Source organism: Carassius carassius, chromosome 20 (assembly GCF_963082965.1).
Source record: "Carassius carassius chromosome 20, fCarCar2.1, whole genome shotgun sequence".
In the NCBI taxonomy this organism is placed as follows: Eukaryota; Metazoa; Chordata; class Actinopteri; order Cypriniformes; family Cyprinidae; genus Carassius; species Carassius carassius.
The window spans coordinates 31,303,305-31,329,859 of NC_081774.1; the positions used below are offsets into that span (position 1 = coordinate 31,303,305).

The 26,555-nt window shown below is 40.2% G+C and overlaps 1 protein-coding gene across 1 annotated transcript; it reads left to right on the top strand.

Annotated features, from left to right (window-relative positions):
* The first annotated feature begins 9,942 nt into the window (after positions 1-9,942).
* prkacbb (protein kinase, cAMP-dependent, catalytic, beta b) lies at positions 9,943-23,950 on the top strand. Its single transcript, XM_059502533.1, has 10 exons — positions 9,943-10,194; positions 14,738-14,799; positions 19,263-19,391; positions 19,727-19,825; positions 20,338-20,420; positions 20,853-20,979; positions 21,570-21,665; positions 21,734-21,856; positions 21,940-22,104; positions 22,420-23,950. The coding sequence occupies exons 1-10, from the start codon at positions 10,149-10,151 to the stop codon at positions 22,543-22,545; spliced, it is 1,056 nt and encodes a 351-aa protein (XP_059358516.1). The 5' UTR covers positions 9,943-10,148; the 3' UTR covers positions 22,546-23,950.
* Positions 23,951-26,555: the final 2,605 nt, after the last annotated feature.

A 26,555-nucleotide genomic window follows, 5' to 3' on the forward strand; every position in this document is an offset into this window, starting at 1 on the left:
TATGTTAGAAATACCCCTAGTGACAAATCATTTCTTCTTCTCTATACTTAAAAAATAAAATTGGTTATATTTGAAGAGGTTGATATTTGGACATTGTTTCATCTCCATCTCCAAATTATTCCACAATTGTACCCCATTAACTTTAGGGCTAAAACTTTTCAAAGTTGTACTATGTTTCTGCTTCCTAAAGTTTAGTTCTACACGTAATTCATAACAACCACTAAGTTCATGGAACCTTCTTTGTATTTGACTTTGTAACAATTTGTGTCTTGCTTTATATAGCATCTGTATTGATTGGAACTCAACAATGTCATAAAATTTAATGATCTTAGATTTTAAAAATAATTAGTGTGATCCAAAAACCCAACTTTATGAATTAATCGGATAACTCTTTTTTTTTTTTTTTTTTTTTGCAGCTTTACTATAGGTTTTAATGTGCTTTTATAAGTATTTTATAAGTAAGATATTTATAAACTCCATATAATAATTCCAAGGAATTTAATTTCATGCACCCGCTCTATAACAACACCCTCTATCTGAATTGCGGACAGAAAAATGGAAAAAGGTACCGAATTCTTAAATGGACATTTTTATTTTAAACCTCTTCAACATGGTGGAGTTGATATAACTAAAGCTATTTGTAACCACTGCAAAGCTGAATTAAATTATCATCTATTTATTTAATAAAACATTGTTTTATTTATACGTTAATGTTATATTTAATTACATTAAGTTAAGATTTACAAGAAATGTTAACTGATACTAACCTTTAACTAAAAAAAAAAAAAAGCACTTTATTGGTTTAAAGTTTTGACAAACCAAATGTTATTGCACCTTTGTTCATACAGCAGTACTTTGAAAGAATACAATTATGCAATATACTACTTTTGATTTCATTATTGAATTTTGTGCATGCTACGATTATTCGCGATTCGCGATCACTAAATATAAAGTATTAATGTAAATACATTTAAAAAAAAATAATAATAATAAAAACATCCAGAATGTGTTGATAATGACCGTTAAAATGCGTCATCACCCTGTTGAAAAGGGTCATTTTTTCACGGGGACACAACACCTTGCATGTTGGCTTCTGCTAGTGTTAATGTCATAACCTGTATATACTTAACATAGCAGCAGCCACCGCCAAGGGAAGTTACTTGTTTTAAACCTAGGAAGTCTGCCAACCACTTAAGGACAAATTCAAGAGTCACTCAATAGTAAACCATTAATTTGTGTCCGATTTACCTCAGCTACTTTCAAAATTTCACAAGCTGCTGGCTGGTGCCAATTCCCATCTTTGCCTAGCTTTGACGACATGTGCTTCAGTTTATTTCACCTCTAGTATCTTTGCTCGTTGATGCCCGGAACATGTCTGTTAATTGGAGCATTTTACTGCTTCCTCAATTTTGCCACCTTCAGATTTCTTTTTTGCTTTTTCCATTTAACTCACACAGATGTTAGACTTCCAAAATGTGACAAGGGGTGGGGCTATGACATTTGGGGTGGGGCCGCACACTGATCCCCCCTGTATTTTTGACATGGTTGGACCTGCCGAATGGGTTGAGCACACTTATATACTGTAAACAGAGACAGTATATAAATATAATACTTGACCACAGTTTGACCAGCGGGAAGCTGTCGCACATCAAGCAGCCAGATGGTGTTGATAATATAACTCACAATGTAGAACTTATCAAACCGGCCCTCGCGGCCTCAAAACACTACCAGCCCATGAGGAAAAGTCTTTACTCCCTTTTGGGCTAATACTAATACCCTTTTGGGCTAATACTATAAAAAAAATGGGCTAATACTTTTCCTAAATGTCCAGGTCGCATGGAGAAGAACTTGCACAAAAGCACTGATGCCAGAAAGCAGTTGTGAGAAAACAGCTGTGAGAAAACAGCTCCCCTGGCCAGTCCCGCTCCCCTGGCCAGTCCATTGACCGCTGCCCTGGCCGGTCCCTTGACCCCTCCCCTGGCCACAGCCGCTCCCCTGACCGCTCCCCTGGCCACGGCCGCTCCCCTGTCCAGTCCCCAGGCCACGGCCGCTCCCCTGTCCAGGCCGCTGGCCTGACCAGTCCCCAGGCCACTGGCCTGTCCAGTCCCCTGACCAGTCCCCAGGCCGCTGGCCTGTCCGCTCCCCTGACCAAGGCCAGTCCCCTGGCCAGTCCCTTGACCGCTGCCCTGGCCGGTCCCTTGACCCCTCCCCTGGCCACAGCCGCTCCCCTGACCGCTCCCCTGTCCACGGCCGCTCCCCTGTCCAGGCCGCTGGCCTGTCCTGTCCCCTGACCAGTCCCCAGGCCGCTGGCCTGTCCGCTCCCCTGACCAAGGCCAGTCCCCTGGCCAGTCCCTTGACTGCTGCCCTGGCCGGTCCCTTGACCCCTCCCCTGGCCACAGCCGCTCCCCTGGCCACGGCCGCTCCCCTGTCCAGGCTGCTGGCCTGTCCAGTCCCCTGACCAGTCCCCAGGCCGCTGGCCTCTCCAGTCCTCTGACCAGTCCCCAGGCCTGTCCGCTCCCCTGACCAAGGCCAGTCCCCTGACCAGTCCCTTGACCGCTCCCCTGGCCAAAACTACTCCCCTGACCAAGGCCCCTCCCTTGACCGCTGCCCTGTCCACTCCCCTGACCAAGGCCACTCCCCTGTCCAGTCCCTTGCCCAATCCCCTGTCCAAAGCCAATTCCCTGGCCAATCCCTTGCCCAATCCCCTGTCCAAAGCCAATTCCCTGTCCAAAGTCAATTCCCTGGCCAATCCCTTGCCCACTCCCATGACCAAAACCACTTCCCTGGCCAAAACCACTCCCCTGGCCGCTCCCCTGACCAGTCCCTTGACCGCTGTCATGTCCGCTACCCCTGACAAAGGCCGCTCCCCTGGCCAATCCCTTGCCCGCTCCCCTGGCCAAAACCAATTCCGTGGCCAATCCCTTGCCCGCTCCCCTGGCCACAACAAATTCCTTGGCCAATCCCTTGGGCAATCCCTTGCCCACTCCCCTGGTCAAAACCAATCCCCTGACCAGTCCCTTGGCCGCTGCCCTGTCCGCTCCCCTGACCAGTCCCTTGGCCGCTGCCCTGTCCGCTGCCCTGACCAGTCTCTTGGCCGCTGCCCTGACCAGTCCCCTGGCCACTGCCCTGGCCGCTCCCCTGACCAGTCCCTTGGCCGCTCCCCTGACCTGTCCCTTGGCCGCTCCCCTGGCCGCTCCCCTGACCAGTCCCTTGACCGCTGTCATGTCCGCTACCCCTGACAAAGGCCGCTCCCCTGGCCAATCCCTTGCCCGCTCCCCTGGCCAAAACCAATTCCGTGGCCAATCCCTTGCCCGCTCCCCTGGCCACAACAAATTCCTTGGCCAATCCCTTGGGCAATCCCTTGCCCACTCCCCTGGTCAAAACCAATCCCCTGACCAGTCCCTTGGCCGCTGCCCTGTCCGCTCCCCTGACCAGTCCCTTGGCCGCTGCCCTGTCCGCTGCCCTGACCAGTCTCTTGGCCGCTGCCCTGACCAGTCCCCTGGCCACTGCCCTGGCCGCTCCCCTGACCAGTCCCTTGGCCGCTCCCCTGACCTGTCCCTTGGCCGCTCCCCTGACCGCTCCACTGACCAGTCCCTTGACCGCTCCCCTTGCCAAAGCCAATTCCCTGGCCAATCCCTTGCCCACTCCCCGGACCAAAACCACTTCCCTGGCCAAAACCACTCCCCTTTTCACTCCCCTGACTGCTCCCCTGGCTAAAGCCAATAACCTGGCCAATCCCTTGACCAATCCCCTGGCCAAAGCCAATCCCCTGTCCGCTCCACTGACCAGTCCCTTGGCCGCTGCCCTGTCCGCTCTCCTGACCAGTCCCTTGGCCACTCCCCTGTCTGCTTCCCTGGCCACTCCCTTGTCCACTCCCCTGGCCAGTCCCTTGACCACTCCCCTGGCCAGTCCCTTGACCACTGCCCTGTCCGCTCCCCTGGCCAAAACCAATTCCCTGACCGCTCCCTTGACTACTCCCCTGGTCAAAGCCAATTCCCTGGCCAAAACCAATTCCCTGACCAAAACCAATTCCCTGACCGCTCCCTTGACCACTCCCCTGGCCAAAACCAATTCCCTGACCAGTCCATTGACCACTTCCCTGACCAAAACCAATTCCATGGCCAAAACCATTCACTCGGCCAAATCCTTGACCACTTGGTTCACTGCATGCATGGCCACTGGTGGGCCATCATGGACACAGCTTCCAGCAAATGGTGGAATCATCTCTGGTATGGGACATTGACCTGGCTTCACTGCATGGACACAGATAGTCAGCTTTAGTTTGTGCTTCTAGACAGAACCCCACTTCAATATACAGCACAAAACACTCAAAGTATAAATATCTGAAAAAACATGAACAGAAGTGTGAGGAAGTTATCTACAGAGAGAATTATAATCAAAGTATTTTGTCAAGTCATTGTGTTTAAAACCCATACTCAAGGAAGAATTCATACCTACTTAAAAACGAGAACAAAAAAGGCAAACATTAACAATGGACCAATACAAAATTTAACACATACCTGTATATGGAGTTATACAGTATCTTCCACATTCACTGCTGCAGCACTTCTCATTGTTGGGACAGTTAGAGTCACTCTTACAGGAACTGGTACACCATTTTCTTGCAGATGATTGGTGTGGACACCGTCCTGGCTTTGCTGCTATACAGACACACGACAGAAAACACCAAAATGTTGAACACTTCCAATTTTTCTGCTTAACTTGCATTGAATTCAATGGGTTACCCTAGAGTCTACCAAGTGAAACTCAAACAGGCGGAATGCAAACAAGCCCATAGTCAAATTAACAGCATTTGTGTCCTCTAGAGTGGTCTATCAGAAGAACATCCTCAACAGGACTGCACAACAGTCAGCGTGGCATTACAGGAACCATCCACTAGAGCAGGGGTTCTCAAACTTATCCATGAAGTACCCCCAGCACTGCAAACTTGCGTCTCCCTTTATCAGATACACCCACTTCAGGTCTTGCTGGCTCCACTTATTCCTAGTGATGGCAAAGTCGAGGCCTCGTGAACCAATGAAACAGTTGAACCAAATGTGCCATATTGTTTCGAGGCTTCGAATCAATCCGACACCCGTCTCAACGGTGACACCTAGTGGTCACTTGCAGGTGTTGATCTGAAACAACCTTGACGAGCCATTAAAAAAATGTGTTGTTTTTTTATTATTATAATGTTCTAATATGTGAAGCTTGTAACCTATAGGCTCCTCACTGTGCATAATGTTATTTTGGTCATGAAAAATGAATATTAATAAAAGAAATCAAGCCACAATGTCTCACTTTTTTAGAGATTTTTATTCAAAAATATTAATTTATCTGCTGTGGAAGGACTTAGCCTACTTCTTTTTTTACAGATAATTTCTCCAGCCTTTGAAAAAATCCTCTCACAAGGGACACTTGTTGCTGGCATACAAAGATATTTTTTTGCAAGGACATACAAATGAGGAAAGATTACTGCTCTCTCTTTCCAGTAAGTTAGTGGATCATGAGTTCTGGGCAAATACGCATCGTTGATGTATTTTTTCACTTCCACTGTGGCATCAGCTGTAGCATTGTGTATCATCTTGGTTTGATGGATGCGAGTATCAAAAAGTTCCCATAAACTGTCCTGTGTTTCTACTGGTGTTGATGTTGATGGTGATGATGATGATGATGGGTGTGATGTTGACATTTCTGGGTCTGAATAAAAATGAAAACAGCAATTAGTAACAAATCCTAAACTGACGGCATATATGAAGGATATATTATATTACATGATTCAGATTACATAACATAACACAGACTGAAACTGCTCACCAGGATTTGTGTTTGAACGCATCAGTGAAGCACACTCCAGTGTGATATGCTTTTCAGCTTCCTGGGCTTTGGCAGCATTTCCAAATGCCACATTTTTGAACCTTGGGTCCAGCAGTGTAGCCAGTGCCAAGGCTCTAAAACTCTCATAACCTCCACATCTGGAGTGCAGACCTTCTTGCAGATGTGAGCCTATGAGCCAAAACAGGAGAAACACATATTTATAATAATGACAATAATATGACAGTTATGGCCAATCACATGGGTAGTATGGTCATTGTGGCCTACCTAATTGAACAGTTGATTCCTGCGTTGCATTTCCTTTTTTCTGTGCAAGCTTGTGCTGCAACATCCTGTACAGTGGTATAAGCTTTGAAGCAGACACTCTCTTTTCCTCTGACATCTCTGTTGTTGCGAGTTTGAATGGTTGCAGTATTGACAATGATTGTTCAATAATGTCAGAATCAATACTTGTCAGGGGAGCAGTATCATTGTTTAAGTTGGAAAGTGCAGCAGCCACTGGTTCACGTTGGTCATACAAGCGCTGTAGCATGTCAAATGTGCTGTTCCATCTCGTGTCAACCTCCTGTATCAGTTTCAGAGTTGGTCTTCCCATCAAGCTCTGCATCTCCACAAGCTTGTCCTTTGCTTTGCAGCTGGATCTGAACAACCCCACTATCTTTCTGGCCTTCTGGCATATTTCATTGATGACTGGGGTTTGATCTAGTGCCTTTTTCACAATCAAATTTAAAGTATGAGCAAAACATGGGACATGGCGAAGGTGGAGTAGCTGGGCACTTAGGATCATGTTAGATGCATTGTCAGTCACCATGCACTGAACTTTGGAGGTTATTCCCCACTCAGCCATTAGCAAGGCTTTAGCCTCCATGAGATGCTGGGCTGTGTGGGTTTGGTAAAACCTCCTTACACCCAGTACAACAGTTGCCATTTTTGCCTCTGGTGTTATGTAATGGCAAGTCACACCAAGATATCCATCCATATTAATGGAGGACCACATGTCAGCTGTAAGGCTAACAAATTCGGCCTTTTGTAGGTCCTCCATTGTCTTCTCCTTGGCTTTGTTGTACTTTTCGCTGACCATTATTTTAAGCACCTTCCGGGATGGGAGGACATAGCTTGGATCAAGCTTGTTCACAAATGCCCTGAATCCCTCATCGTCCACGATGGTGAAGGGCTGCAGATCCTTCACCACCATGTTTATAAGAGCCTCATCCAATTCCCTCTGTCTGACTTTTAAAAGAGAAGACAAAACATACTTTCAGACAAATACATTGGAAAAATACAGCTTCAATTAGTGCACATCTATTAAAAGTATAGCCTACTGGTTCATTATTTGGAAACCTATCTATCTATAATATATGTATTTATATATGTATCTATAATCTATCTATATATGTATCTATCTATATATGTATTTATATATGTATCTGTAATCTATCTATATATGTATCTATCTATTAATCTAGCTGTCTATATATATTTATATCTATGTATCTATTAATGTGTCACTATATGTATACTCTGTCTGTCTCTAGCCTCTCAGTCAATGTGTTGTGTAAATTTAAATGTAAGTCTAAATTGCCTATAATTAATCAAATCGCATGTCACTATATCACCAAAAATCCGCTATCTCAAAGTCAAACTCCTCTCACAAAAACCCACGAGGTCAAAATGCGTTTATTTCACTTTTATACAGATGTGCGATTGTGTGGTCTGTTCCCAACCGTTCCAATCAAACGCTGATTCGGCGGACCACACCTGATGAAACAATTAGTGAAACACTTCGAGGCTTCGTTTGGTCATAGTCACGTGACATGGGTGTTTCGAATCACGCTTCGGATCAGTGTTTCGACACATCTGCGCTTCGGGATCTCGCAAAGCTTCGGAACGACTGTTTCGCTTCAGCCATCCTTAGGTATGCACCTACAATTAAAGTTAACGTAGTCAACTCCAGACAGCTGCTGCTAATGTATGTATGCTAATGTTAAATCTTCAGCTTAGTTTGTCAACCAGGGGCCCGTTCTTCATACGCCGCTTATTAAATCCGAGATCAAATGACACATCCAAGATGATATCATCGTGCTAATCATGATCCGGCTAATTGGGTTCTTCGAACACACCTGTTGTGTATGATTAGTATCGCTGGATTGAGTTATCTGAGATAATTGCGCGTTCATGTGTTGGCTTAAAAGGGGATATGTATCAATACTCGAAACCATGATCAGCAGTGCAGCGATTGGCTGGTGGCAAGACGGCAATGTAATGACGTCATATAATTTAAAATGACACCGGACGAAAAACTTGACAAATTTCTGGACTTTTATAAGGAAACAGCCAAGCAAACAAAACTACATAAATGTTATAATAGATACATGAAACAGATGCATGTTTTTATTTTATTAGAACTTTTTTCATGAATCCCAATTATTTATATTCGCAATTTATAATAGTCTTTACATTTTTATTTCAATGTAGAAATGATCTATTCATTTCATTTTATATTTGGACAGATTTGTTACGTGACAGCATTAATGAAAGTTTCTTAAGGGTCAATATCATGTTATCTGCATCTCCTGCGCTCCATCAAGCCACTCTTATAATAGCAGTCATCACTCGAAATAATGCACGACTCTATTATCTGTATAGCATGTGTGTAAGACTCTAATACAATTATGAAGTAATAATTTTATGACAAATAAATATTTCAGTGAGTAAAACTGGCTGTGTCTATAGTAGGCTGTTATGGACTACACAGCATTTTTATATTATTTTTAAATGATTATTATTTTAAATTATTGTCCCTGGATCAGTACGATACTCTTGTAATAAAGTAGCGGTGGTAGCAGACATGTTTTGAGTATCAGTTCTGGTTGAAAAGAAGCGATCTAATCCTGTTTACATGAAATAAGCCTTCTCCCGAGCAGGTTTAAGCTTACGGACCTGTTGCTATGACAGCAGCTCCGGGATGAGCTTCGAAGAACCAAATGATCCAAGATCACTCCAAATCGTCAACATTCAAATCCAGCTAACTGAGTTAGCGACGTACGAAGAACGGGCCCCAGGCTGCTTGTTGCTGTAAGTAAATTATGGGCAAGGCCTAACGTCAGGTTGCCAACATTAACCAGTTTCAGAAACAAACAGTGCTGTGCTTAAAAGCTATAGTCAATGCTCAATAAATTCATGATGTTATCAAAGCCAATGAATAGGGTTGCAAAATTCTGGGAATTTTCAAAGTTGGAAAATTTCCATGGGAGTTAACAGGAATATAAGGGAATTAATGGGAATTTACAAAACTGAAAGGATATTCCTTTATAGTTGACTTTTTTTTTTTCATTATGGCAGGCTTAGCTTATTTGCTTGGTTTCTGAGGGTACAGTTGTCTCGTGTTCTCCTGTTCAAAAATAAATGTTTTTAATTTAAAACTTGCATCAGTATCATGGATCAAAATGTTAGTACACAAACGAACCCGATGTAGCCTAAGGTTTAAAGGTATTTGAGCACAAGTAGGCCAAATGCATCAATTCAGGTGGTGAATGAAAGAACCAGTCATTACTATAATCTGATTTGATTATAGATTTAAACACTATTTATACTTGTTTATATTCAAATAATTAAAAAAAAAATTTCATTCAAAATTGAATTTTCATTTTGCTAACCTGCATCGTACAATGGCATGTGTAGGGGGCCCACTGACATTGAGAGTATACAGGGCCCAGAATTTGGTGCTACACCCCTGTAGACATCTATGGATCAGTGTATATCGAATCGAGGCTTGATCCAACACGCCACAAGCTCCGATGTCTCGCTTCAAATGTCACAACATCATCAATAAAATAAAGTATGCATTACTTTTCATATATTTGTTTACCTACTTATTTAAACCAATTATTCATTCAGATCAGATGTGAAACCAGTGGCTTTTGCAAAAAAAATTAAAATAAAAAATACACCAGATGGCTATATTTGTTGTCTTATTTACTAGCAGCCATTATATTATACTAAATTATTCATATCGGAATTTTTATTATATTAAATTCAGTTTTTCGCCTTTTTGAAATAAATGTGTTATTTTAGCTTGCACCTGCCATCTCACTCGATGTGGCGCGCCTTCACCTCCAGCAGATGGCAGTGTGGAGCCTCGCGCTGCTCTCTCCCGCAGCAGAGGAAGAGAAGAGAGGAGCGCTGCGAGAAAGTCAAGAGAGACTCCGCGCTCATCATCCGCTGCCGAGGGATCTGTCCCGCCACCGATTCCCGGTCCGTAGACCGTCGTGTCGATCCGTACCACAGGGCCGCGGCGCGGAGATCAGCGCATTATGGGGAACGCAGCTACCGCCAAGAAAGGCAATGAACTGGAGAGCGGTAAGAGCGTCATCCGCCTGATATCACAAGATGGATTACTTTATAAAGTCCTTGTCTTCTTATAATGTCGGTAGCGTTGTTTTTTTTAAAACTTTGTAGCAGAGGCTAATGCTAGTTAGCTGGTCAGTGAGTACAAATGTTAAAGAATCGCGTGTTTATAGGATCATATGTCACATCGTGTTTATTCTGCATTCTCCACAGCCAACAAAAATGCTTTCGTATTTTTTCTTTCTCGTGTTTTAAGTTAACGTTGTTTGTTTTTCATCTAGGCGCCACAAAATGAGTCAAACTAACGTTAGCTTGATCAAAGAATTACGGCTGTACGTTACTAGCGTTCATTATGTAACGATAAAACGCTAATATAAGCTGAAACTTAGAAACACAGGAAAGGCTCTGTTTTCTTGACTTCTGCTTCGAGTATGTGCTCGAGCCGAGCGGCTAATGATAATCTGTTTGCTAGGCTAGAGGCCCTAGCTGCTGCTAGCCTGTATCAGGAGAAACACTCACACAAACGCTGTTTCTTATCGTCCACATACGCTTCTACATCTCCAGCTGCCTTTAGATAATGCACATAAACCTGAGCAGTTCATCTAGTTCTGTTGAACTGGAGAACCAAGGCTGGAGACTGAATAAATACGATTAGCATTGGCTTCCAGGTCTGGCCTGTTAGCAGCAGTCTCTAGTAAACAACACAAAGTCATTAAGTTAATTAAACTGCTGTAGGATCAGCGCTGGATTCTTGCTTTTTTACCCGTCTTTAATAAAATGTCAACGTGTTAGTCTAAATGATGTTTTGCTGTTATTTTAAAATAGCGCAAAACTATTAACTAAGAGTTTTCCCATTAATCAACTCCTAATTTGCTGGTTATTAATAGTTCTATTGATTCTTGTTAGTTTAGGTATTTGGGGTGTAGAATATGGTCATGCAAAAGAAGGCAATGATATGTGCTTTATAAATATTAATAAACAGTATGCATCCTAATAAGCAAGTAGTTAATAATGAATAGTGTTCCATATAATATAGGACTAGTTGTCTAAAACTAATAAGACACTGTAGAAAGGTGATATTGCATGTAATAGGCATCTGTCAATCTACGCTCACAGTCTGAATAGTCTCAAACAGGTTGATGCTCATGGAAAAGATACAATTGTGTGATGTAATTATTCACTCACCTTTATGCTTTTCTGTAAAAGAAGCATGTTATTTCTGCAGGTGTGCTGCATGGTTTGATGGATGTAATAAAGTATTCTATACATACAACATCACTAACCTAAATATTAACTATACAGTTAAGTCGGTTGCATGAATTAAAAAAAATGCTTTATTGAACATTGTTTGTTTCTATAGAATTGCAAAATAGTTTAACTGTTATTATATGCTGTTACACGGGTTGATTTGAAAGCACTAAACCTTTGTAGGAGCAGTTCACACACACACATATACACGTATATCTTTAAATTCAAACCCTGTCTTTGCTGAAAAAAGCTTAATTGTTTAACTGGTTTCTGATGGTCTGTCATTTTGTCCAGGCTGGTATTTTTTATTTATTTTTTTAATTTTATTAACAGTATATCACCGTATACTTTTTGCCCCGAAACAATATATTGCACACATACTGGGGCCTTTATCCAGCTGATCTCTAAGCCTGAGCTGCTGATAAGAGCCCAGAAACAAGCTTAGTCTGGTTTGAGACTTTTTTTTTTTTTTTCTCTTTCTCAAGAGTGTGTTTTTGTTTTCATGTGTGATTGTGAACATAAAGCGCAAAAACATAAAGATTGCCTTCTTTAAATCATATATTATGTCCAAACCGGCATAAGGATAATATCCTCAAGAAACGTGAAAATAATAAAAAGGTCATGGGATTTTTAAAAAGCTGGACAGTGGAGTGGGGGAAAAGTGTTTTTAATTTATATTCAGCTTAAAACTATGAAGAGCTCTTAGCACTTTGCTTTCGTCATTGCTGTGATCAGCTTGTCATCTACAGTACAGAGGATAAGAGTAATTAGTAGATTTGAAAGGCCTGATGCTATCAGCTGCAATCGACACTGTTAGTTTACCCAGGATGCACTGCTCTGTGTGACGGACCTCCATATACATTTGAAGTGCTGAAATAACCAGCATGCTTTATCTCAAGGACAAAAATGCAGTGCATTGTAAATATTTAGGTAATTTTAATGTCATGTAAAAGTCTTTTTAAAGTCAGTTCACTGGTGGAGCAGGTTCAAACTTGTTTTATTTTGCGATGGTTAGAGTCTGATTGGTTGACCAGCTGTCAGTCTGTGTAGTGATATTAGGGATATTTTCACTGTCTCTTTCTTTCTGCAGGTTATATCGGTACTAGTGGTCGGCCGATATATCGGTATATTTGGTCTTTTTCAAATATCGGCCGATACGTTTTTCTGCTTGGCTGCTGTTTGAGGCGGGACTTTTATTTTGAAGGTTGTCTAATAATCAGACAGAATGGTTAAACAAAGGAATTAATGTATACAGAAAGTATTATAACGATTGCTTTTATATTGTTAGTAAAGGAAAGGCGAACAATGCTTTCTCGTTGGCCGTCAGCATTAAACAAATCTGCATTTATATCGTTTAAACAAATCTTTAAATGACTAATGAACATTTAATTTCACAAGCCTTGCAAACTCAGTTGAATCCAGCTGTGAGATCTTGTGAAGTGTGTATCCAGCAAGATCACGTGTTCTCTGTGTGATGGTCAGTCCGTGTGAATTTAATACTTTCAATAAACTTTAAACTCATGTTTTATGCTGAGCTTTATGCATTTGTCCACTTTCATATTCATGTCATTTTCTCTGTGTGCTGTGTGTAAAATGAGGGTTACCTTGGCTTTATTAGAAAAATATGATTCCCAATGCACACAAACTTCCCAGAATTCAGAGTGCCCTGTTGGTTAGTGTTTACTTACTTTTTAATAGTATTTTTATTATATTTATTTATGAAAAATACTTTGTCATCTAAAGTATGTTTTTTACACTTTTTTTTAATCCATTGTCAAATGATTTCAAATGTCTTAAATATTAATAAATTTATGCTTTCCAAGATATCGGCGTCGGCTGTTAATAACACCATATCGGTCGACCACTAATCATTCCAGTAGGACTGTGTTTATTAGAGAGTCATTGAATCAATTTCTCAACCATTTTGTGCAAACACACTTATTAATTTAGGGAAAGAAACGCCACCTGTGTGTTACTCTGAGGTGCACAGTGTTTCTTTTGTGGCTTTGTTTGCACTTTAAAAAGTTTTTTGAGAGAATGTATGTCTAATGCAAGTTTTTTTGTCTTGCTAAACTGCTAGATTTCTCATTTGTTTTAAGAGCAAGTTAAAAAAGAAAATACGAAAGAGTGAACTAAAAAAAAAAATTAGAAATTCTCAGGTAAATTTTCAAGTTGTATATCTGTATGTTGTAGAACTCCTTATGAATAGATAAATGATGCACTTTGTTCATTGCATTCATTGCAGTTCAGTTTGCTGTTAAATTCCCAGTTACCTGGGTTTATCCTTCACAACACAGATAGGTGGTAAGACAATCTTGGAACAGCCCTAATCTTGTCTCAAAAAGTCAATTTCTTTCTATAATACAGCATAAAACAAAAACCTCTCTGTAAATCTTAATCGTAACTGATCTAGTCTTTGTCTATGTCCATGATGCGCCTGAGCAGTTGTACTGTACACACAGTGGGTTCCAGGCCGTCTCATACTTGTGAAGCGAGAACATGCCTTAAAAGGCTGTGAGCGAATCCTCCTGCAGACGTCTGCTGTTGGAGAAACCTTCAGACCAGCTCCAGAGACACTAACTGGCTGTTAGTAATGAAGCACACTGCAGCAGGCCCCAAAACCATTTTTGTGCACACAGTTTTTAATGTTATAAGCTATGATGAACGTCCTCGGTCTTATTCAGCATAAATGATTAACGTTTTGAGTCTCTATCAGCGTTTGCTTTGTCTAGTTTTTTTTAGTCCTGTACTTGTGTCACATCTTATCCATGTCTTGCACCGTCTAACTGATGTGATTGTTTGACGGAAGTCTTTCTTTTATCCCTCTCTTTCTCTCTCTGCTTCATCATCCCATCCATGTGGGTCAATGTTCCTGAAAATCCTTGCTGATCTGTAGAGACTTTTGGTATGATCACAATTACATAAAGTTACCGCAGTGGCTAGAAAACATTCTGCAAGTATTTAATCATTGGCTTTTCTCTTCCTTGTTTTCCCGTCACTGCGGTCAACTGAAGTCTGCTGTGTTTTTTGTTTCATGTGGGATTGTGTTAATTTCTACTTTGGATGTTATGATCCTGTGTTCATAAATAAATTGCATGCATGCTTCACAGAAACTTTATTTTGATCACCTCTGATGTCCGTCGCAACCCTTGCCTGATTTTGATGTCTAGAAAGTGCTAAAGTAGAAAAATATTCCCTCGTTTACTTGTAGACTTCAATATGAAGTATCTTTTGATTTTGATTAGTTGACTGAGTCATTTTTCAGCTGTAATTTTGTAATTCAGATTGTTGTATTTCTTCCCGGCAGTGAAAGAGTTTCTAGCCAAAGCCAAAGAAGATTTCTTGAGAAAATGGGAATCACCACCACAGGTGTGTTGCTTGTTTTATTTTTTCTTTCTTTCTTCCTCATTATGAGTGATAACTAAAGCAATGTGATGGCATTCATTTTCAATAACTGCTGACCTCTGGGTCACTTCCTGTCAGATGCTGTATTGAGTCTCGGCTTTCAAATTCAGTCCATTTCATCACAAAAGTCAAACCGTACATCTCTTTAATATAGCCATATCATTCAGCAATTGGAATAGAAATAGAATTCAGTCATTTGATGGCAAACTGTGTTATTTTCAACTTTTAATTTTTATGCTTTTATGGAGTGTTAATCCGTTGTATCTAAAAGATAATTCAATGTGGACATCTATTGTATATTATAGTGCTGTGAAACGATTAATCGTGATAAAACACATCCAAAATAAAAATTTGGAGGGGGTTTTGGGTGTTTATATATATATATATATATATATATATATATATATATATATATATATATATATATAAAATACAAATACACGCATTTACAAATACATGCACGAAAAGTATTAAAATATATTTAAAATATTAAAAATGTTAATATATAAATGTATATACATGTAAATGTTTTCAAAATATATACTGTATGTGTGTGTATTTATGCATAATAAATAAACACAGTACACATACATATATTATGTAAACAAACTTATTTTGGATGCGATAAATTCTTCGACGTGTGTGTGTGTGTGTGTGTGTGTGTGTGTGTGTGTATGTATATATATATATATATATATATATATACATACAGTGCAGACCAAAAGTTTGGAAACATTATTATTTTTAATGTTTTTAAAAGAAGTTTCTTCTGCTCATCAAGCCTGCATTTATTTGATCAAAAATACAGAAAAAAAATGTAATATTGTGATATATTATTACAATTTAAAATAATTGTTTTTAAATGTATTATACTTTAAATTATAATGTATTTCTGTGATACACTACTGGTCAGTAATTTGGGGTCAGTAATCTTTTATTTCTTTTTTTTTTTTTAATAAAATCAATACTTTTATTCAGCAAGGATGTGTTAAATTGATAAAAAGTGATAGTAAAGAAAATATATTATTAGAATATATATTTTTATTTTATTTTGAATAAATGCAGTTCTTTTTAACCTTTTATTGATCAAATATATGAGACAGCAGAACTGTTTCCAACACTCATAATAAATCAGAATATTAGAATGATTTCTAAATGATCATGTGATAGAATGATTGCATTTACTGCTATGACCGTGTACTAACTTTACTAAAATTAAGACATTGCAATTGCATAAATGAATATTAGTTTCAAAGATAATTACAATTACATAAATTATAAAAAAAAAAACATAAAAATACATAATTAGAAATTATGCAAATATGTATTAAGCACATTGCAACAATGCACAGTATAAAATAAAATTCAAACTAAAAATTTATCCCACTCATGTAAATAATAATGTACAGGCCTACTGGCCTGCAGAAAGGTTTTAAAATGAACTGGTCTCTCATAAAAACAAAGTTCATTTAGGTGAAGTGCATTTGAAATTGTTCTCTGTAGGACTAGAAAGTGAATTACTTCTCCAGTATAGGCAAGAGGGTTATCACTTCTGGGGATGGGGACTTCAGACAGATAACCATCTAGCTGTTGAGCAGTTGAGCTTGTCATCTGCATGACATTTGAGAAATATTTGAGAGAGTGTATTTAAATAGGGCCAGGGCATAAATAAACATTTTTATCAAATTAAAGCAGAAATCTAGCAGAAATATGGCTACAATCTGATATTATGTATGTATATGTGTGTGTGTGTATGTATATATATATATATATATATATATATATATATATATATATATATATATATATATATATATATAGTAGCCTAAGAACAAAATAGCCAACGTATTATTATTATTTGAGGCACTTTCTTGCAGAATCCCACTGATCATATCAGACACTGAGGGTGCATGTCCCTCATCTGGTGCAGACACGAGTCGTTTTTTCTGCGCTCTGATCTCAGTCTCCTGCGCTTGGCGCTTCTCCGTCTCCACGCAGGTTCTCTGCATCCAGCGCGGCCTGGATCATTTCTCGTGTGCGCTGCCTTATTTCCGCATCCAAGTAATGGTCTTTATAACACGGATCAAGCACATTCGCGATGAAGTGCAGAGGATCCGAAAAGATCTCAGTGAGACGTGTGCTAACAGACTCTATAAGACTGTACTTTTCCTTGTTTTCACTTCATGGTCTGTCTTAATCTCTTTGTTAGGAGACGCTTTAGTGCTGTGAATGAAGGAATAAGAAGAGAGAGAATGTTCTCACTGGTGTGAAGTGAATGTCGCAGGGAGCTCATGGTCTGCGCTATGCAGGTGCACGTGCAGGTCGCTGTTTCTGTTTGCGTCATCACAACATTTCGGCCGTGTTGTTTCGGTGATAAAAGTCTATCGGCCGAAAACCGAAAATACACTTTTATTCGGTGGCCGAAAATTCGGTGCATCCCTATTAAAAATAGTAATGTTTCCAAACTATTGGTCTGTACTGTGTGTATGTATGTATGTGTATATACATATTTATATACATACACACACACACACACACAGGCTAAAATTATTTTGGTAATTTCCAGAGGCGGACAGAGTACACAGCTTCATTACTTGAGTAAAAGTACAGATACCCCTTGCTAAATTTTTTTTTTAAAAATCAAGTCATTTTCATCTTTTTACCATGTTGCTTTATTTAACATTTCTCACTTGCCCACAAGGCAATAGCACAATGGGAAACGCTATGGCAAGTTTTAATGGACTTTTTGAAACCACATTTGAACCTGACTGTGTTAAACACACCACATACTCAAGAACATCAAAGCAAATGCTCAGCTTACATTAATGTGTAATATCAGAAAAGAAAATTCAGCTAACAATTGTGTGTACATGTGAGTTTCTGTTTTTTTTTCATCAATCAAATTAATAAACCTAAATCAGCAAAGAAGGCAATATAGCAATGTTCTGACACCCCTCTGAACCTGACCGTGTTATACACGCAGCATAGAAGAGAAAATAATAATGATTAAATAAAATCAGCTAATCAGCTGTGTTTAGGTCAGTGTAAAAGAAGTAAAAATAAAATTCAGCTCATTTGAGTGACTGTATTAAGCACCTTCCTCTCACACTGACATACAGACAAAGACAGGGGAAATACTTTCAGCTGAATAACGCTATTCTCACACACAATCTATGTGACAACTCTGTGTGTTTGTGTACTGTACTTAAGTGGGCGTTTATCACCAAGTGGGTTTTTTCAAACTGCTGGGTTTTTCTAAATCATGCAATCTAAATGATCCCCCTTACCCAACCCCACCCCTAAACATAATGTCACTATGATGTCAACCAATCAGGTATCATGCTGTAAAAACACCCTGATCTGGTAACTCCCATTACTTTCCTGCAGAGACCTATACTTGCTTAAATTCAATCAAATGTCATGAAGTCTTTGGCGGAAAGCTGAAGGTGATTGCTGATAGGCTGTCCCAATCAGTGGCGCCTGCACAATCCAATCACGTTTGAGAGGGAAACAACAAATTGAGGGTTTCCGTCTGAGATTTTTATTTTTTCCGTCCACGTGGAGACGCGTTTCTGTGAATACCACATTTTTTTATCGGATAGGCGTTTTGTCCACACGGATTTGGCGTTTTGGTAGAGTGAAACAAATGTTTTTTGAAACCGGGTCCCAGAGTGGATAAATTTGAAAATGCCGCGTTTGCGTTTTCGTCTGGACGGCGAATCTGTATATTTTCTGAAACGATAGTCATCAGCCCACGTCTCGCCCCTAATCAGACACCGCTATGTCACGTAACAGCAACAAAAACATGAACAAACACTGAACGATTGTCTTTTTATTAACTAACATTAACACTGATTAATAAATGTATTGTTCCAGGTTCGTTTGTGTACAAGGTTTATGAGCATAGTCCATGTCTTTTACTCCATTTTAAGTGTATCGCTGTGGCAGAATTACAGAGCCACATGCTGGTCTGGCATGTAAACTACATCGTTTTGTGGTTTCGTGTGGATGCGGATATTTCTTGAGACGAGGAAAAAAAGATTGGATTGGTGTAAGCTCAGTCTCCATGTGGACGGGGCCGAAGAAGTAACACGGGTACTTACGGTTATGGATAGAAATGTAGCGGAGTAAAGAGTACAATATTTGCCTCTCAAATGTACTTGAGTAAAGTCATGAGTACTCCCCAAAAATGATACTCGAGTAAAGTACAGATCCCTCAAAATTGTACTTAAGTACTGTACTCAAGTAAATGTACTCCGTTACTGTCCGGCTCTGGTAATTTCGAATAGTTTTTGGCAGTGTATCTACTCTATATAAATACATATAGGCCTGTATACACATTTTCTTTGATATTGTATTGTTTCTCAGAAATGTGTTAGTTGTGGTAATGTAGGACAGTTTATTGAAATGCTTGTTTGATTGTGTAGGGCACAACAGGTTTAGAGGACTTCGAAAGACTGAAGACGCTGGGCACGGGCTCTTTTGGGAGAGTCATGCTGGTTAAACACAAGGCTTCAGATCAGTTCTATGCCATGAAGGTTCTGGACAAGCAAAAGGTTGGTTGTGATCATACAGGACACCAAGATTACCATGATTTCACCCCATGAAAATATTAATGATTATAGACAAAACCATCAAAGGTGCTTTTAAAGTCTTAATTATTTGTTTCAAAATGTAAGGTGTAATCTACAGCTATGGCAAATATTTAATTATATATTTATCTAACCAACTGTTAACTATAAATAGTAAACTGTGCATTTAAAAAGTTTTAGTGAACTCATTCAGATAACCAGAATCAAGTTTTCAGACAGACCATGGTATAAATACAGTATGTATGATGTATGAACATCCTCTCAAAAGACTTACTACATTTTTGTTTGTTTTCTCATAGGTGGTGAAGTTGAAACAAGTGGAGCATACGCTAAATGAGAAGAGAATATTACAAGCAGTCTCCTTCCCGTTCCTCGTCAGATTGGAATATGCCTTCAAGGTACTGTATCATAATTCAAGCATAAGTCAAGCAGTTGTCAACCATCTAAATACAGCTTCAAATCAAAAACAAAAACTCAAAGATTGTGCTTTTTCTAGATGAGAGTAAATAATTTTTCATTAAATTATTGCTGTTTGATTATTATTAATAAGCGCATAGGCAGCAGCAGGTCGAATAAGCTGCATTCGGTTTAGACATCAGATATTTGGTCTCCATTTATGTTCCCTTAAAAAGCAGATTGTGTTTACATTCACTTTGCATCATCAAAATAATGATTTTAAGCTATTATTATTTTAAAAAGCATGATAACATGGCAGTAATGTGAGCACAGCTTTTGAAAAATAATAATTGATATGGATACAGCAAAACATAAATGTGTAAATAAAACATTTAAAAAGCTAAAAGCGAAACGTTGTTCTTGAATAGTCTAGAAGCTAGAAGGAGTGTGTTTACTAGTTTAGACTTCAGTAATAGTCATCTAAAAATCACTAATTCTCACTTTGTTCTCACAGGACAACTCTAATCTGTATATGGTGATGGAGTATGTACCAGGAGGAGAGATGTTCTCACATCTCAGACGGATCGGAAGGTTTAGGTGAGGGAAGACATGTTTTTGAGCTTATTCATTTACGGCTGGATCAACTCTCAAAATGACCGCACATAAGTGATACTGCACAAACTGTCAAACTAAGTATTTGATGTTGGAAGTTTAACTTAACTTTTTTTGTTTTTTAATGCAAGTAATGATTTTTATTCAGCTGTATGGATTGTGATTTGTTATGGTATATATCCTGTGCCAGAAAGTATTCGTATATTTGGATAAATAAATTAAAAAGTAATCAATAAGAATACAAGAGAAATTCAAAATACAATTTTGGTATCAGAGGTAAAACTACTTTTAAACATCTAGCTGTTGTCATCTGTGCATGCTAAGACTGTTTCTGAGCGAGGAAAACCTTGCTTCAGTGATTCCCATCAATCTCTGGTTTTGTCTCTAACTCTGCGATGTGATTTCTTTGATCGACAGTGAACCTCATGCACGGTTTTACGCTGCACAGATTGTCCTGACTTTTGAGTACCTCCACTCTCTAGACCTCATCTACAGAGACCTGAAGCCTGAAAACCTACTCATTGACCAGCATGGATATATACAGGTAACTAGAAGAATTATGAGAACCAAAATACATAAACAGTATGCATTGGCAAGAACAACTTGTGCATTCTTTATGCATAAAATGTGGTCTGTTTTTAATTTAACTTTTTAAATTTAACTGCTTATAAGATTTCTGACCAGTTTTAGACCATCCCCGTCCTCAAACATGAAATCATAAACCGCTGTACTGGCATTCTGCTGTAAAATGCCTTTATATTATGTTGAATCCATTGTTCCTTTCAGTGGTTTTTTCCAAAAGTCATGGAGTTTCCAGGCCTGGAAATGTTTTGGAAAATTAAATGAACCCAGAACGTTTTGGAAAAGTCGTGGAAATCTATTTCACATATCTCTGTTTAATATAATTGTTTTAATGGTTACTCCACCCCAAAATGAGAATGTTGTCATTAATCACTTAACCCCACGTCGTTCCAAACCTGTAAAAGCTTTGTTCATCTTAGTTTAAACACAATTTAAGATATTTTGGATGAAAACCGGGAGACTCCCAAGTAAATGACATTGTCAAGGTCCACAAAAGTATGAAAGACATCGTCAGGATTGCTTGGATGTGCTAAACTGTCATTTTCCGCACAGGTAACAGACTTTGGTTTTGCAAAAAGAGTAAAAGGCAGAACCTGGACTTTATGTGGAACTCCAGAGTACTTGGCACCAGAGATCATCCTCAGCAAGGTAAGCCTCGGGTGTTTAAATCCAAATGTACAAGCAGGGCAAACCACTCATTTGTTTCTCAAATTCAGGGATACAACAAGGCTGTGGACTGGTGGGCCCTTGGTGTTCTCATATATGAAATGGCAGCTGGATATCCCCCATTTTTTGCAGACCAGCCTATACAGATCTATGAGAAGATTGTGTCTGGAAAGGTACTCGCACGTTTGTATACAGTCAAGAAATTAGATTTATTTGGATAAGCAAAACAAAATGGCATCTTGAACGTGTTTTGTAGGTACGATTCCCCTCACACTTCAGTTCTGATCTGAAAGATCTGTTGAGGAATCTGCTGCAGGTGGACCTGACCAAACGCTTCGGCAACCTGAGGAATGGTGTCAATGATATCAAAAACCACAAATGGTTTGCCACAACGGATTGGATAGCCATCTATGAGAGAAAGGTATGATGCTCAGTCTTCAGGATTTCCTTTGTTTTCTTTGTTTATCTGTCGGTATTACATCTTAAAGTGACAGCAGCCTAATATACCTGCTGCTGTTTTGTCATTAATGTCCATCAAACAACACATGAATATTTTTTTCTGTGAACTACTGTATGTTTGCTATTACTCTAGATCGTGATTCCTTAATTTAGGAAAACAAAACAAATGTGGCTATAGATTACATTCCAGTTATTAAATAAAATCGCACCCCTTTCGTTGCATGAAGAGAGGTGTTAAGTTTGTGGTTGTTTTGATTGCATCAGTGTCTCCTGTCAGGTGGAGGCGCCCTTCATCCCAAAGTGCCGAGGTCCTGGAGACACCAGCAACTTTGACGACTACGAAGAGGAAGACATTCGTGTATCTGTTACAGAAAAGTGCGCAAAGGAGTTCTCCGAGTTTTAGTTACGGACACATCAAAGCTAGACATATATGCATATATACATATATTTACTATTATCTATATATGTATATGTGTGTGTGTGTGCATCACACACCTCAAATAAGGGTATCTTTGCACTCTAAAGACCTGGGATGAGCAGAGAGCACATCACCGTCAGAGTTCTTGTGTACTTCCTTCATTCCATCGGGCTTTAGAGGTCACCGGGGTTCTTACCCATCATGCACTGGCACATCGGTTCACTCTCTTCCTGCTCCACTTTCACTTTCAGACGACCTGTTTGACATTGTGTTCCCTGTTTAAAAGCGTATTTTTTTTGACTGTTTAAGTAAGGCATTACAGATATGGGGATGGGGGGGGGGGCACAGACACAAAGGCCAATTCAGCATTGTTACACCAATTAATTAGTTTTTTTTGTTGTTGTTGATCATGGCGGCATCATACAGTGTTGTTATTTGAATAATTTGACATTGCCTGCACCTATTGGCATTTTTTTGGTGTTACACGTCCATGTCCTTTTTATTTTATCTTCACATTTAGACCAAAACAACTGACAACTTTTTCAGGTCTTTTTTTGTTGTTGTTGTTACATGTGCAAATCTGTCGAATTAGAGCATTTAATTTTTTTTAACCACGTTGTGTGTTGAAAGCATGACCAAAAGCCATCGTGTTGTGAATGGCAGAGGAAGAGCTCTTAACTCTTCTTTATTACAGAGCCTACTGAATGATTGCATTACAGATGTTACAGTGATCTTTATATCACGATGCTACAGTTGAAGGTCCAGTCTCATGCATATACTGACAGATGTTGTTAGCAATATAAAACATATCTTATTTTACCACTTTTGTGCATTTTTATTCATTATAACGAGGTTTTATTCTGAAATAGAAGATAAAACCTTTAAATGAGTGCTGTTTATAATTTGATATTTTAAGAAAAACAGCAAATGCATTGGTGCAGCTGCTGTAGGATGAGTTAATTATCACAGAGAGGCACTCTTCAGTTACATATCAGTTTTTGTCACCGTTTTAATTAGTCAATGTTGAAGCTGTTTTGCAAAGTTCTCTCTTAACTGAAAATTGTAAAACTGCCAAAACTCCATGTTGTCTCCTACATTGTTGCTGTTGAACTTTTGTCCTCTTTTTATTCGTATGACCGAATGTAGTTGAAACTTCTAGATATGCATATTGTTTGAGTTCTGAGGTACATTCTCACAGTCATATACTAAGAAACTGACTATGTTACAAAGAAAGAGAGAAAAAAACAGAGGTTAGTAAGCCTCTTCTCCTTTGTATCACCTATAACCCAGTTATTGTTCAGCTCATAATGCATATATGCATTATTTCTTATAAATGTTTTTATTTATACACACGTTAGAGAGATGCTAATAAATTTTATTTTTAAGACTGGTTGTTCGTTTGAATGTGTATAGTGGTCTTTATGCTCTGAAGAACTCTTTACTTAGTCTTCTGTTTTTAATTATAGCGAGAAACACCTTTTCTGTCAGTCAGGTTATTGTTAGTGTCACACCCAGGGGCTGGCTATGCTTTAACTAAGCCACACCCCTTCTCAACTTCCACCTCGAGGAGGTCCCCAAACCCGACCCAATGGCCAAGCAACACGAGAACAAGTAAGTAATAAAACAATCTTTATTTAAATATTTAAAAATAGCTTAGGGAATAGGGAAAGGGCAATTAAAACTAAACTCTGACTCGGCCCTCCAGATGGGCTATGGCCGGGAAGAGGTCAGGGAGCAAGGGGGCCACGGGGATCCGGGGCGTGGGGCTCGGGCCCCGGCCTGAGTCTTAGGTATCCGTAGCGCCCTCCTTCTTCCTCCTCTTCGCTGAATACAGCTCACGGTAAGTACTGGTTCACTCAGTTCGTTCTCGAGGTGCCCACTCTCTTTCTCTTCCTCCACAGGCAACAGCTCTTCGCTGATTACAGCTCACAGTAAGTACTGATTCACCCAGTTCGTTCCTTGGGTGCTCACGCTCTTTCTCTTTCTCCACAGGCAACGGCTGGGACACACAGGCACAGTTAGTTCAGCTTGGTTTTGCTCTCACCTCTTCGCTGATTACAGCTCACAGTAAGTACTGGTTCACACAGTTCGTTCCTTGGGTGCTCACTCGCTTTCTCTTTCTCCACAGGCAGCGGCTGGGACACACAGGCACAGTTAGTTCAGCTTGGTTTTGCTCTCACCTCTTCGCTGATTACAGCTCACAGTAAGTACTGGTTCACACAGTTCGTTCCTTGGGTGCTCACTCGCTTTCTCTTTCTCCACAGGCAACGGCTGGGACACACAGGCACAGTTAGTTCAGCTTGGTTTTGCTCTCACCTCTTCGCTGATTACAGCTCACAGTAAGTACTGGTTCACTCAGTTCGTTCTCGAGGTGCCCACTCTCTTTCTCTTCCTCCACAGGCAACAGCTCTTCGCTGATTACAGCTCACAGTAAGTACTGATTCACCCAGTTCGTTCCTTGGGTGCTCACGCTCTTTCTCTTTCTCCACAGGCAACGGCTGGGACACACAGGCACAGTTAGTTCAGCTTGGTTTTGCTCTCACCTCTTCGCTGATTACAGCTCACAGTAAGTACTGGTTCACACAGTTCGTTCCTTGGGTGCTCACTCGCTTTCTCTTTCTCCACAGGCAGCGGCTGGGACACACAGGCACAGTTAGTTCAGCTTGGTTTTGCTCTCACCTCTTCGCTGATTACAGCTCACAGTAAGTACTGGTTCACACAGTTCGTTCCTTGGGTGCTCACTCGCTTTCTCTTTCTCCACAGGCAGCGGCGTAAGTACAGGTTCCCTCAGTCTCTCCTCGTGTTACCCACTCTCTCTCCTTTTCTCTCCACAGGTATCAACTTGGGCACAATAGCACAGTTAGTTTGCTTTGAATGGCTCTCACCTCTGGGCTGGACACAGCGTACTGTAAGTACAGGGTTCGCTCTATTCCTCCTCGTGTTATTCACTCTCTCTCTCCTTTCCTCTCCACAGGTATCAACTTGGGCACAATAGCACAGTTAGTTTGCTTTGAATGGCTCTCACCTCTGGGCTGGACACAGCGTACTGTAAGTACAGGGTTCGCTCTATTCCTCCTCGTGTTATTCACTCTCTCTCCTTTTCTCTCCACAGGTATCAACTTGGGCACAATAGCACAGTTAGTTTGCTTTGAATGGCTCTCACCTCTGGGCTGGACACAGCGTACTGTAAGTACAGGGTTCGCTCTATTCCTCCTCGTGTTATTCCCTCTCTCTCCTTTTCTCTCCACAGATATCAACTTGGGCACAATAGCACCGTTAGTTTGCTTTGAATGGCTCTCACCTCTGGGCTGAACACAGCGCACTGTAAGTACAGGTTTCCTCTGTTTCTCCTTGTGTTACTCACTCTCTTTCCTTTCCTCTCCACAGGTATCAACTTAGACACAAAACACAGTTACTCTGCTTTGGATGGCTTTCACCTCTGGCTGGACACAGCGTACCGTGCTATCTCCGGAGATCTGAAGCACGCTCACAACATATACTGTACTGAACTAGGCCAGGACCAGCAATCTCCTTGTCCTCCCACGCCGAAGTGCGTGAAGGCGGGGGTTTATCTGACAGGACACACGGCAATACACAGCAGCCCACAGCAATATACAACACCACGTCAAAATTATAGGTTTTCACAGCACGAAGACTCACCCACCACACTCAGTGTACGGAAAGGACACCCGTCTTCCTTCACTTCGCTTGGTTCGGATCTGGCGATGGAATATGCGGCCTAGCTAGTGATGTCGTCGTTGCGACTACTTCAATAAGTATTCCTTCGGCTCTCCCACCACACTATATTAGGGGTAGGGCCACCCTCCTCCTCCTGGAGAGATCTACACAACGCCAGGTCAATATACAGGGCACTTTCGACTGGCTCTTAGTACTCACATCAATGCCACTTCCAATCCCCTTTTTCACGTCGTCTCAGTTCGCCGTATAATCTGTTCACTTCTCAACCTTTAAGGTTCGCGATGTCTTCACAATCA

Coding starts and splice junctions, on each gene's coding strand:
- prkacbb (XM_059502533.1), top strand. CDS start 10,149: ATGGGGAACGCAGCTACCGCCAAGAAAGGCAATGAACTGGAGAGCG. Junction 21,666..21,733: donor CAGAGATCATCCTCAGCAAG/GTAAGCCTCGGG, acceptor TCTCAAATTCAG/GGATACAACAAGGCTGTGGA. Junction 22,105..22,419: donor TAGCCATCTATGAGAGAAAG/GTATGATGCTCA, acceptor GTCTCCTGTCAG/GTGGAGGCGCCCTTCATCCC.